This window comes from Buteo buteo, chromosome 27, assembly GCF_964188355.1.
Source record: "Buteo buteo chromosome 27, bButBut1.hap1.1, whole genome shotgun sequence".
In the NCBI taxonomy this organism is placed as follows: domain Eukaryota; kingdom Metazoa; phylum Chordata; class Aves; order Accipitriformes; family Accipitridae; genus Buteo; species Buteo buteo.
In genome coordinates, this window is record NC_134197.1 from 12,816,008 (window position 1) to 12,829,237 (window position 13,230).

The 13,230-nt window shown below is 36.1% G+C and overlaps 1 protein-coding gene across 8 annotated transcripts in view; it reads right to left on the reverse strand.

The window, feature by feature from the left end:
- CLEC16A (C-type lectin domain containing 16A) overlaps nucleotides 1–13,230 on the reverse strand; it is an 87,740-nt gene that overhangs the window by 73,416 nt on the left and 1,094 nt on the right. For 5 of the 8 annotated variants that reach the window (XR_012654579.1, XR_012654578.1, XM_075058824.1 and 2 more), the window contains exons 2-6: nucleotides 6,251–6,379; nucleotides 4,756–4,889; nucleotides 3,833–3,981; nucleotides 2,458–2,563; nucleotides 445–568 (exon numbers count right to left, since the gene is read on the reverse strand). Coding sequence is in view for 6 of the 8 variants with exons in the window: in XM_075058824.1 (XP_074914925.1) it covers nucleotides 445–568; nucleotides 2,458–2,563; nucleotides 3,833–3,981; nucleotides 4,756–4,889; nucleotides 6,251–6,379 (642 nt within the window). In the remaining 2 variants the exon portion in view is untranslated. The remainder of the gene's footprint in view (nucleotides 1–444; nucleotides 569–2,457; nucleotides 2,564–3,832; nucleotides 3,982–4,755; nucleotides 4,890–6,250; nucleotides 6,380–13,230) is intronic. The other 3 variants (XM_075058827.1, XM_075058826.1, XM_075058825.1) reach the window with 1 other exon arrangement.

Sequence of the window (13,230 nt, forward strand, 5' to 3'; positions counted from 1 at the left end):
GACAGTTCACATATTAAATAAAGTTCACCTTTCCAGTTTAAATTTTTTTCCTAGAATCTTTTCAGAAAGCTGTTCTACTGAGATGATACACAGAAAAAGGAACACTAAAATGACAAAGTTAGTAAGATTTAGAAGCACAAAATACCTTTTGTGTCTTCTGGATATCTACTAAATTTAGCAGAATTAAAACAAAGATGAAGAAAAAGCGTGTTGCCAAACACTAATGTACTGGTACGGATATTAGCACAGATAAGGCACACAGCACTAACCACTATTAATTCAAAGAATCACCAAAAAACTTTGCAAGATTGAAAAGCTTGAACTGTCTACAAGGGAATATATTCAGAAACTAACTTAACTGGACTACTACAGACAAAATAAGGAGAGTATCAACATCTGGGAAAAAGCATTTCCATTCAATACCAGGGATTTGTAAAAGCTTACTCTTCATCAGTCTGCACACAGTTATCCAGTTCTATCACGTGGCTTCCAATAAACCAAACAAGGTTGGAGAAATAAGGGACAGCAGTTTTATCTCTAATGTAATGCAGCATAGGTTGGTTGTCCACTGAAGAGAAATTGTTAAAAAGAAAAATCAGTTGCCAGAGTTTTTTTATTAATTTTTAAGAAACACAACAAAGTATCTTCTGAGTTTTGATTACATGCTAGCTTTTCATATGAGTATATACCTGACATGATCTTATGCATGAAATGGACATCTACAAAAGCATCATATCAATTTTTAGTTGGCCTGAATGAGCCTAATATTGATATATTTACATAGGTCTGAAGATAAGCAAATCTAATGGAATTCAGAAAGGTTTTTTTAGCACGTTATTAAAAAAGAGAAAAAAGCGTAAGAATAAAGCAGTAATGCTGAAAGTCAAGCTAGTTAGACTTACATGACACTGCATTAAGGAACACAGGAATCATCAGTGAAGGAAGGGCAAAAGAAACAGACAACAGTTAACAGGATTAGGAACTGGGATAGCGACATCCTCCAAAAGGGTTTAAAAAGCTAAAGAACAAGGCATCTAAACTAAAAGATACAGGGTAGGTGTTAGATCAGACTATATGCAAATGGATAGCAGAAAATTATGAAACCTGAACATCCAAGCTGTGTTTATTCAACTCTAACCTTTATATCACTACAACATTCAATGAAAATTCTAGACAAGTACACTTTTTACCACAAAAATATTTAGTTACATAAATATATAACAAATAGGATATGAAGCCTGCACTTTGCTCTTTTTGTGAGCTCATATTTGAGTTTACAGCACCTTGAAGTAGAAAACAAGTGCCAAGTGCCCATTTCTCAGCATACAAAAGAAAGACATTTTGTCCCTTGCAGTCAACACTATAAAGAACCTATCTGCTATGCAGGCTATCCAGTTACTTGCAAAACCATTTGTTCATTTTTTAAAAAAATATCTTATATTCTTCTATGATGAAGACTGCCATCAAATCACTACTTCTCTTAATTGATAGAAAGTTGTGTAAATTCAAAATGTAATTTGATTTGAAATGGATTAAAGAATAAGAAGCCCTGCATGAACATCTTCCATAACACATACTATGTTACAACATGCTGATTTCAGAGGTAGAATTCCTGAATACACACCAATTTTTCTACAGAGATCACTCTGATATTTTCAATCTATTACAGATTTTATAGACCCCAAGAAAAATTTAGGAGGAAGTGACTGTTGGGACATTCTCAAAGTAGCATTAACTTTGAAGTTCAACCAGATTGCTAAGGGCCTTGTTGAGTTTTGAAGATCTCTAACAATACAGATTCCTCATTTTCTCTGGAAAACCTGTTGCAGTGATTAACTATTCTCACAGTGAAGTTTAGGGGTTTTTTCCTTATGTCCTACTGTAATGTCCAGTACAGGAATTTGTGACTGCAGCCTCCTGGCCTTCACTGGACACCTCCGGGAATGGTCTAGCTCTTCTTTAGACTGGAGTGACTGCAGCATCTAGGAGCTCTACAATCATATTCTAATGCACTTCAAATCCAAAAGGAAGTGATGTAGCCAACAAGATTACTGCTTCATACATTATAAGGCTCAAGTTCATAAGCAAAAAATACTTTATATTCTTTCTTAAAGCACTTTGGTTTTGGGGTTGGTTTTTTGGTTGGTTGGTTTTTAAATACAGTCACACTCCGATCTCTGTTGGAAGGGAAGCTAAAGTTCCTTGTGTATGCTTGATATTTTTGGTTTTTTTAAACCAGTTTAATCTGTGAGGAAACAGTACTATTTACAAGTATGTACTGTACGTTTGGGGTTCTCTTTCATAAAAAACAAAATGTGTGTCTGAAGCATGCCAACATGCTAAGTTTTTCAATCTCATAAAACACACAGAAAATCCTTAAATGTAAATAACTGAAAATTAAACCACAATGAAACAAGATTTCGTAAACATGCTTTCTTCAATATACAAAAAGCATACCTTTGTAGACATTTAAAGTTATAGTCCTAACAGCAATCCTGACCATGCTTTCTGGGTGGTTAAAAAATTTAATAGCTTCAGTGTACAAAGCGAAATCATTAGTGTGCTGTAACAAGAGGAAAGAAAGCATTTATGAATTAACCAACACATGTACAGAATATTTGTTGGGATTCTGTATGAAAAATGTTTTCCATGTATTACTCTGATATTTTTACCTTCTACTTAAGTAATCGAAATGATTTTACAATGCACAGTCAGCTGCATTTGTAGCTCTGCATTAAAATAAACTGCTTTAAGCACCAGAGCTTTTCATGTTAATGCTGCACATATTCAGTGCTTTAATGCCCTCTTCTGGCAAAAAGTGGAATGGAGAGAGGAAAAATCCATTTCAGTTTTGGCCTTTGATTACTCAGGCCCTTTGGACTTTGACTAAGCCTCTTAGAACCAAGTGATGCAACAGAAAAGATCCTGTTTATAAAAGCACAAGAAACAAGGCATAAACAAGTTGAATTCTCAGGAAAGTAGACTTCAGAACTACTGAAACAGTCCAATATAACGCTAACTTCCAGATTTTGATTTTATTATAGATGTGTGAGGACAAAGACCTTCTTTATCATGCTTTTGCAGAGATCCCCTGTCCTGGTTTCAGCTGGGATAGAGTTACTAGTCTTCCTAGCAGCTGGTACAGTGCTATGTTTATTAGTTAGGTATGAGAAGAATGTTGATAGCAACAACTGAAAACATGGGTGTGTTAAAATGTTTAGTGTGAAGTCAAGGATTTTTCAGCTTCTCATGCAGAGCCAGCAAGAAGGCTGGAGGGGCACAAGAAGCTGGGAGGGAACACAGCCAGGGCTGCTGACCCAAACTGGCCAAAGGGGTATTCCATACCATGTGACGTCATGTCCAGTATAGAAACTGGGGGGAGTGGGGGTGGGAGGATCGCCGCTCGGGGACTAGCTGGGCATCGGTCGGTCAGTGGGTGGTGAACAATTGCACTGTACATCACTTGTATATTCCAATCCTTTTATTATTACTATTGTCATTTTATTAGTGTTGTTATCATTAATTTCTTCTTTTCTGTTCTATTAAACCATTCTTATCTCAACCCAAGAGTTTTACTTCTTTCTTCCAATTCTCTCCCCCATCCCACTGGGTAGGAGGGAAGTGAGTGAGCAGCTGCGTGGTGCATAGTTGCTGGCTGGGGTTAAACCACGACGTCCCCACAAATGAATTCTCAATCACTGATATTATTACCATTATAAAAATAAATGCAGGACATGCTCAGACAAGAGACCAAATAGAATATGTGCCAAATTGCTATCAATTTCTAATTAAAGTCCTCTTATCCTTATACTGCAACTCTTCCTTCACTTACCTCATTATAAAAGAAATGTACAGTATGATTGTTGAGTTTCAGGGAAAGAGTTTTCAAAAATGATATGTAATATGCCATGATCTCCTCATCAGAAAAGTCAAATTTGTGGACAATAATAGAATTTACATAGTTATTGGAGAGCAGGTAGTCTGAAAAATAAGAGATATTACACAGGTTAACAGAAGGAAAAAAATCATTATGCTAATGAGCTGTATTTAAAGTACCAGGTAGCAAGCAACAAACTACCTGATGCTTGAAGATCCCAATTTTTTGCCAAACAACTGAAGCGATGGCTTCAAGCAGTAATATAAGGAAGTTGTTCCGTACAAAGGTCTTTGCTCCCAAGAACAAGACAACTGAGAATATACTTCACCTTCCTCAATTTATGTAGGCTTTCCAGCTAATAACACCTAAAACAACTCTCTTTTCCTCCCAAAGTCATAAACTCTCAAAGGCTTGTATATGACTTTCTCTTCACGATAGCTGTGGAGTACTTTAAACTATTAATTCTGTGTCCTCTTTATATGTTTCTAAAAACCTTGAAGCAAGTGGCTGAATGCCAGCCCCTGTGATGCCAGAACAGTTCCAGTACAAATCATACAACAGAGTTCCACCACAATGTGCGGCAGTAAGGCAAACATTTCAGATGATAACAAATTTGCTGACTTCAAGAACCCCTTGAAATATGCTAAATAAGTGTTTCAGTAGTACCAAACAACTACTTTTGTACTACTAAAAATTTACATTAAAAGGTGTTTTGCAGTCAAATTACACTGTCTTTTCAGTAGTGTTCAATTAAAAAGATTGTTAGGAATTCATATAGTTCTTCTGTGAAGGGATACTAGAACTAAATTTCATTAAATTAAAGGGAATTCAATCAAATCTTGATCACTTAATCCTAAACAGTATAAGTGTGCCCTTACACAGTGATGTTTCATGACTGATGTTCTCAAAAAGGATGTTCAGAGTCTGCAGAAGCTGTACACACACGTAACGACCAGACTTCTGACGCAAGATGTTCAAGAAGAAAACAAACATATTCTTCTCCAAGAAAAAGCTGAAAGAAAATAGAGGTGTCATTAAGTCACTTACTGTATTCAACTGGAACATATTTTTACTAGGATCAGGGATGATTCTAGGCAAGTTTGACAAACAGCATGTTTTACATTTATGAAGAATTATTTTGCAAAGTTTTATCTGTATAACAAAAGAGTATCTTCCAAAAACCTTAAATACTAACAAGGGCTCTTAAACATTCAAATTATACAGAAAATGGACGTCAAGAAATCAGGGCCTTTTTAATTTTATTTTTAGTATACTCAATTTATCAGGCAGCTTCCCTACCTTGCAATCACAATTTTGAAGGGGAGAGCCTCTAATTGAGGGTTACGTTTTGCTCACTTGCTCCTTTTAAGCCAAGACACTTTTTGTTTTCAACACTGTAGACCTTATTTTTGATCCACTTTAATTATTTTTTCCCCACACCAGAAGCAAGTATTTAATGGTTTATTGTACAATTCAAACAGAAGTACATGCTTGTAATGTTTTTAAACCAGAAATGCATGCAATTTAAAGAGAACAGTTTGGACTCTTTTCCTACCAGGAAATCACAAATACATATCTATGAAATTTTTTTTACATTAACTGCAAAAAAAACTCCTTGTTCCTAAAATTCTCCCAAGCAGAGAAGACAGTGAGGAATGTGATGGAGTTACAGTATAAATATGAATGAACAGAATAAGTTAATTTTCTTAGTCCACATCATAACTCAATCATGTTGAAATTATCTTGTAAAAATAAAACCAACCACTCCCTAAATAAGTAATTAAAAACACCAAACACCTTAGCTTTACTTATATCAATCAAAAATTGCCTTTATAAAAGAGCAAGTGTCTTGAAGCAAACAGCCAAGCAATGGGCACTAATACAATCAGATTTGCAACTGTGAACATTTGTTTTGAAGTTCATTTTTCTATCACACTATTTTATGAGGATTAAAATAACATCTGAACAAAATCTCTAAATAACATAGCTAGAATAAAATATCTATTTGTAGTATCTTATATAAATTGAAGTGAACAAATTAAAGTCATATGATATTAATAGATGTACTGAGTAAATCTGGGCCCTAAAATAGGTTAGATTTTGTATTTATATCAAAGACTTGAGAGTCAAACAAAAGCAGTATGTGAAAGGGGTTCTGGACTTGGAACACTTTTGTTAACAGAAGCAAATTCTCTGTTTCTTTATATGACAAGAATACAATCCTGCTTACCCATCTTACTACAGGACACAGCCTTCCACTTACATTCATGAAATACAGTCTTGGAAGAGTTAACTTTTTGAACTAGATCTCTATGCAACTCTAATCATTCTTCAAAAACAATACTGGAGTCAAAAATGCTTAGAAGTACTTACTCAAATACTGAGCTGTCATTCTGATCCCCCCATATAAGGATCTCTGTTATAGAACGAATAGTCTCTACCAGCAGGTTGCGATTGTGATCTGTTACTGTTGTATTTTTAGTCAAAACATGATACATGTACCTAAAAGAAAAAATAATTACAAGTAATATGCTATCCTGCCATTTTCACATGCACCATGCTTGTCTTTAGTCACTGTAACTTAATATAGACACACACATACATACACACTATGTCTAATCATTGTACAATTTTAAAATCCTAAAATTTCATTTTAATACTGATGCAAAGAGAAAAGTAATTGTTAAAGCAAATATGCAACAAACAAAACAAATTCATAACTAGCCAGGTGAGTTATGAATGTTTATGAATATGTTAACATAGGACTAGAAATTACATAATACTTGTCCCATGGTGCTTCTTATGGCAACCTAGTGAAATTCTTTGGAAGCATGTTGAAATCAAAGGAGCAACGAGCAAGAAAAAGGAGGAATAGAAGAAGCAGGTAAGCATGCAGTAGCTGATATGGGAAAGCGTAATTCTGGAAAAAGGCACATGCAGATTTCACTAGAAAAGTTAGATCCCTTCTCTTGTCTGCAGAGATACTTTATAGATTCGCGTCAATCTGATGGTTAATAACTGGGACTGTCAAAGACTATTCACTCATATTGGCAAAGCTTAATCATCAGGTCTCTAGCCCTTCAAGCACAAAAATACTGATCAGAAAGGTGGCAAATTCCAGCTTTACCATCTCAAAGGGCAAGAGTTTAAGGCTGTCTAGTCAAGTTCAAAAAAACCCATATGTCTCTATTACACAGGTGAGAGGAAGCTAAATAAAATTTGAAAGGCTGTATTTAAAGTCTCAGAATTTTACTCAGTCAATGAAGCATGTTTCTCTTTCTTTCAAAATAAGATATTAGATCAAAGATTACTTCCCTTTGTCGTAAAAAAAAAAAAAGAAAAAAAAAAGGAGGGGGGCAGGGGACAGGGGCAAATTCTAATAAAAGCACAAGAATCACCATTGCTTTTCTCCATTTTTTGTTTTTTTTTTTCTTTTATATAGTAATAAAGAAAAAGGATGGATGTCAGAAAGGTGCACAATTATGAAAGTAATTAAATAAAAAATATAATCAGAGAAATTTCATGTCATTTTAAAACTGCAAGAGTTTAGATTACTAAACACAGATCATATATTGCTATACTGCAATCTATTGCAAACCAGGAGTAACACCTGAGCATTCAGGATTATCTGGGCAATATACTCACTAGTGTTTGGGAAGGAAGACAGATTTTCCATACTAACAACCTTCCCATTAAAAGTGGAGTTGATCAAAACTCCCAGTATCTATTTTTGGGAAAATAGCCTGCATGTCCTGACTCTGGGGCAGCCTATCATTATTGCTTTTGGATGTCACAAAAGTTTGTTCTGCAATTCAGGTTGAAATTTTAGGAAATCTTATTAGTACAACACAGGAGGTTAAAAGCTCAAGAAGCCAATTTTAAGCAACAGACCCAAAGACCTCAAGCAGCTATTACGTAAAAGATAAAAATACCAATTTTGCCAAGCTACTGGAGGGTTCCAGGAAACGCCATGCATTTCTAAAACAAAATTTTAGTGTAACTGGTTTAAAGTAAGTTTCAGAAGTTTAGGTCAAAACCAGATTTGAAATCACATTTCAGAAAACAATATTCCCATCAATTTTATCTACACTAAGACACTGAATCACTGCACAGGGCAAACATGCAGCTGGAGACTAAAATGCCATTTAACTGAACACACATATCAGGCTGTTCCAACTATTTATCAGACTTACAAAGACAAAACAAGATATTACCTAGTCTCAGAACCTTTTCATGCTTGAATTAAATTTAAAAAAAAAATCATATTTCCAGTTTACTTAAAATTTGGTTTGGGAAATCTTCTTCAACCACTGAGCTGCCACTCAGTTGGCCAGAGCTTCACAGGACTTGTTGCAAGACAAAGTCCATCCTCATAAGCCATGCAGGAAGCAGAAGCTATTTCAGAGAAGTTTATTACACTGTTATGGTAAGATGCTATATGCTTGCTGATCTTGATATTGGTTAATCATCAAATAACAATTTTACTGTGTTGAGTACTGCACAAGGACACTGAGAGGTGAACAACTCTCAGAAAACACAGTTTTAACAAACTTGATATACCGCATGCTCCCTTCACCCCCGCCCAAATCAGCAATGTGATAAAGCCTAAATCATATTAAGGTTAACCTACCAGACAGCAAAAGAAAGAGGAAGAAAAAGGGAAGAGATGGCAGGAAGGTGAAAAAGATTGGCTTTTCATACTCTTCAGTAAAAAATTTTCTCTCCCTCTTCACACTGTTTTTTCCCCCCCCTCATAAATCAATACTCGTTTTCCAAATCCAGAACAGAAACTGCTCAGATTGAAGCCATTCTAGAAAAAGTTGATTCATAGCCATCTCCTACAGTTGTAACTGCCTGGTCAGGTGCCATACCATAACTGAAGTCACCAAATCTCAAGTAAACAAGCACCTGCAAATCCTCTTCAGCTAATCTGAAAATCACGGTTCAAGATTCCTTCTATGGAGACTGACAGTGACAGCTTACAGTGAAGATGTGAGAGTTTAAGTCTGACCACCTGTGAGAATTCCCAGGGCTTTCTGAAAAAGCACATGGCACACAAGCCCTGCAAAAATTTCCCATTATGGCACTTTATGTATTACCAGGACAGTGAATCAAAAGACAGAGCAAAAAACTCTGAGAATGCACCAGTTAACGGAACAGTGACAGAAGGCTTCCTGGGAAGCAAGGATTCAGTATGCATAGTGGTTGCTCTGGAAGACGAAAATGCCCCCCTTCTGTCTCCCTTTACTTAGCTTTTATATCTGAGCTGACGTCATATGGTATGGAATATCTGTTTGGTTAGTTTAGGTCAGCTGTCCTGGCTATGTCCCCTCCCAAGATCTTGCCCAGCCCCAGCCTGCCATTGGGGGGGGGGGGGCAAAAATGTTGGAAAGACAGCCTCGATGCTGTGCCAGCACTGCTCAGCAGTAGCCAAAACACTGGTGTGTTATCAACACCTTTCTAGCTACTGATGCAGAGCACAGCACTGCGAGGGCTGCTATGGGGAGAATTAACTCCATCTCAGCCAGACCCAATACAGCAATCTGTATAGTAAGTATTTTTTCCTGAGAGAGTTAGTTTAAAGAGAGTAATTAATATTAGACTACTTCACATATTTTAGTCTATTTATTTGAAGTCATATATAAATTATTGCATCTGTGAACATATATTCCTCATTAAGTTACATTATGCAAACTTGGGAATAAAGTTTACTTCCACAGCAGAACTCTGGGAATGGGAAGCAGTGGGAAGAATTACATGCTATTACCTCACCTCGGGAGTCTATGGAACATAGAATACTACAGATGAAAAAAACAAGAAACATTTAATAGTCAGGAATACAGTAACTCCAAATTAATTTACTTAATATCAACATTACTACGAAGTTCCTTGATTTGCTAACACAACAATGCACTTAGAGAAAAGATGGGCTTTACTTTCAAGCTATTCCTTTATCTACTTACTTGAAAATGCACGAGAAAGCACACACATACTTGTTTCTCTTACCAGGCATGTAACATACCACATCACGAGAATACAAAGTATCACACAAAACCAGTATTCTTACATTTACATAAATCCTCAAAGCCTATCTTGAAATGCTGATTACAAAGGGGTCAAGTTTGTGCTTCAAGATGCTGAACCCTCAAAGAGGAGGTTTTTGTCATCTCTGTTTGAACACAGTCTTCAGATGTAGAGACAAACAAAAACCTAACAAAACCCCACCATGCAGGAAGTGTCGAAGCACCTGATACCATCAAAATCAGTAGGACATTTTGCCAGCAACTTAACAAGACAAAATTCTGAACATTTTTCTGGTAAAAAACTATGCTCAAAGGGATAACATCATAACTCATGAATATAGAAAGTGTGTATTAATGACTTTTCTACTTACTACTTACAAAAATACACCAAACCAGATAAGAGTTTAGGAAGTAAAGCACTCAAATCTTAAAACCCCAGACTTAACCATAACATGCTTTCTTCTTCATCCTGCCTGTAACTATGTAATTACATACTGTTCTCATAGAGGAAACTCAATGTATAGCATGGACAATACTTCAGGAAATGAATCAGTTGTGAAACAAGTCTTCAACCATACATGTTTATGGACACTGCATCTGACCAAGTCATGAGAAATGTTCAGCACCCAACCCTAATGGTATAAAGCCTTTTGTGCAATCAGTATGTAATTAAAATACCAAGTGTAGAAGCAACAATGGGAAACATACTTGAAGGTAACAATAGGGCTTTGTAAAATACCTCTTAGAAAAGTAGGAAAAAAATTTGCATCTAGAAACAAAGATACTAAGCTTAAGTTCCAAAACCTTTCATTTTAGCAGGAACACCAGAGATATCAGAGAAACTCTTCAGAAATGGTTAAGATATCACCAGTTAAATACTGGGAAAAATGACATCAATCCTCTTCATCCTTTCCAATGCGAAGTCAAAGTTTGTAGACAGATGGGGAAAAAAAGATACAGTTATGCTTTCAAGATCTGACCATGCATCTGCTGGGGTTAGACTATCCTCAACTGGGCAGTATGAAGGACTTTTGGTACTTTAACCACAGGTCACAGCTCCTAAGGTGAGGAGCTTCAGAAGCAGAGTACAGTGACTATCACAGTCAGCAGCTGGACAGAACTGTAAGAAACTCTGACCTACACAAGAATGCCTGGCTTACATGTAAAGGTAGGCCACAAAGAAAGAGAAGAACATGCAGCTCGTGAGAAAGTACTAACTTCAAGTTTGTGTAGCAAGACAGACTGTTGCCTAAAACAGCCTAAATTTATTTGCTTTTAGAACTGGAATCATATAATAAACAGAGCAGAGGACTATACAAAGGGAAGAAAAAAAAGCCGCATTTTAAACTGCTGGATGCCACCCTTAAGAAGTAGATTCTGGCCTTGTTTCACACACAATTTCATGTAAAGGTAAACAAGTCATTTCAGATCACTTTTCACAAGCAATCAGTAACATTGTTCCTGTTTCCAGAATATTTAGGTTTTCTCCTTTTATTAAGTTATTGACATTCCCTCAATTAATAACCAAAGGGCACAAAAATATCAAGTTCTCTGAAAAGTAAGTCAGAAGCACTCGGGCAGCGCATAGTACTATTTCACAGCCTCTCTAGATTGCAATTCAGTAAGGTATTAGAAAGCTGGATTAAACTGTTAACTGTTTTCACTAGACAAAGAGACTGTATCAAAACACTTAATGCAAACAGCCTCACAATTTTCCTTTAGCCAATCCATTCTACGGCACGTTTGCAGAAAGACTGAATAGTAAAATTTCAAAAGCAAGCCTCAAACAAACTGCATTAAAGTTGATGGGAAAGGAAGTTCCAGATCTAACATTTACTGACAAAAAGCAGTAATTCTCTCAGTATTACTACACAGGTGTATTGTTTACAATTTAGACTAAACTCTACATTACACATGTTAAAAAATAAAAATATTCCCATAAGGATAACCCAGGCTAATTTCACTCTTGTAACATGGCCTAATATACCTTTTATAGGGCAAGCTAATCTGTAATAGCACGGTTGGTGCGCTCTACTCAACTCATTCACATGGAACACAGCGTGGGGTTTTGATGAGTTGAAAAGACGAGAATGCAGACAGCTCACAAGATGGTGAGCTTATCAAGACTGACTTTCTTTCACGACCTCGGAACGAAGGTTCTTTGCCCCTTTTTTCCTTTTGTTGCTTTACCCGCTTCAACTGCTACCTTGGAAAAGCCCTAAATTTCATTTTACCACTAGGCAGCTACCTTTGCTGTTGACATCTAACTAGAAGCTGAAATTCATACAGCCTAGCTAAAAAAACACTTAAAATATACATAGCCTAAACATATCAAAGGTCTCGGCTGTCCTTTACATACTACCATTTTAGATTTCATAATTAAAGAAATCGCATGCAAAAAAGCAAACAAACCTAAGCTAGTATTTTAGTAGAGGACTATATACTTCAATTCTCAGATAAGAAGTCAAGCACAAGCCACAACTCTTACAGCCTAATTCCCTTTTGCTGCAAATTAAACTTTTTCTACCCTCTGTGGCCCCAAGAGAACATACGATCACATTTTTCTTGCCTGAAATATTTTAACATCCTAAAGTCTCCCTCTTGCCAGCCTTGTTCTAAACTTAAACTCGGTTCCTTCAAATTTCGTCATGCGCCAGCATTCTTGCTCTACCTTCAAGTGTAATATCAAAACCAGATAGAACTAAAGCTCCACGAGCACCGAGTAATACCCAATAACCACCCCTTGTATGTTAAATAGAACATTCCTATGTTTATATCTGAGCATGACTTTTATCCTTTTTCCTGCAGTGCCAGATCACGTAAACTAACTAGCTCGACCTACTATGCTTCCAAAATTACTTTCTACAGTACTACTACCTCATCAGTTTTGTATTTACAGACTTGATTTCCCTGTCTTTGGTAAAAAGTAACACATTCCAATTAGTCTTGCTGGTTTTTGACATTTTTCCAGTTTAGAGACAAGGAACAGAATCCATAAGTCATCTTGATAAAGTAATCACAAGATCAAAATCTTGTATAAGTGCATCCTGCTCATTACTGTCAGATCTCATTCATGACCTCCTTGTAATTTAACTAATCATTGAAAACTACCAGCCACTTATTTCTCAATAAGCTATGTATTCACAGTGATTTCACTTAGAAAATGCTTCCCCCCTCTTAATGACCTCCTTTTTCAGTAGAAAGAGAAGCTATAACAGTGGATCTCATTTTTCTCGCAATAGCAGAAACGTTAAAACAGAAAAGAGAATTTAAAATTGTTTTATCCCTTGCTATGCGTCCAACTCTTCAGTTTCAGAGCTAGGAAAAAAC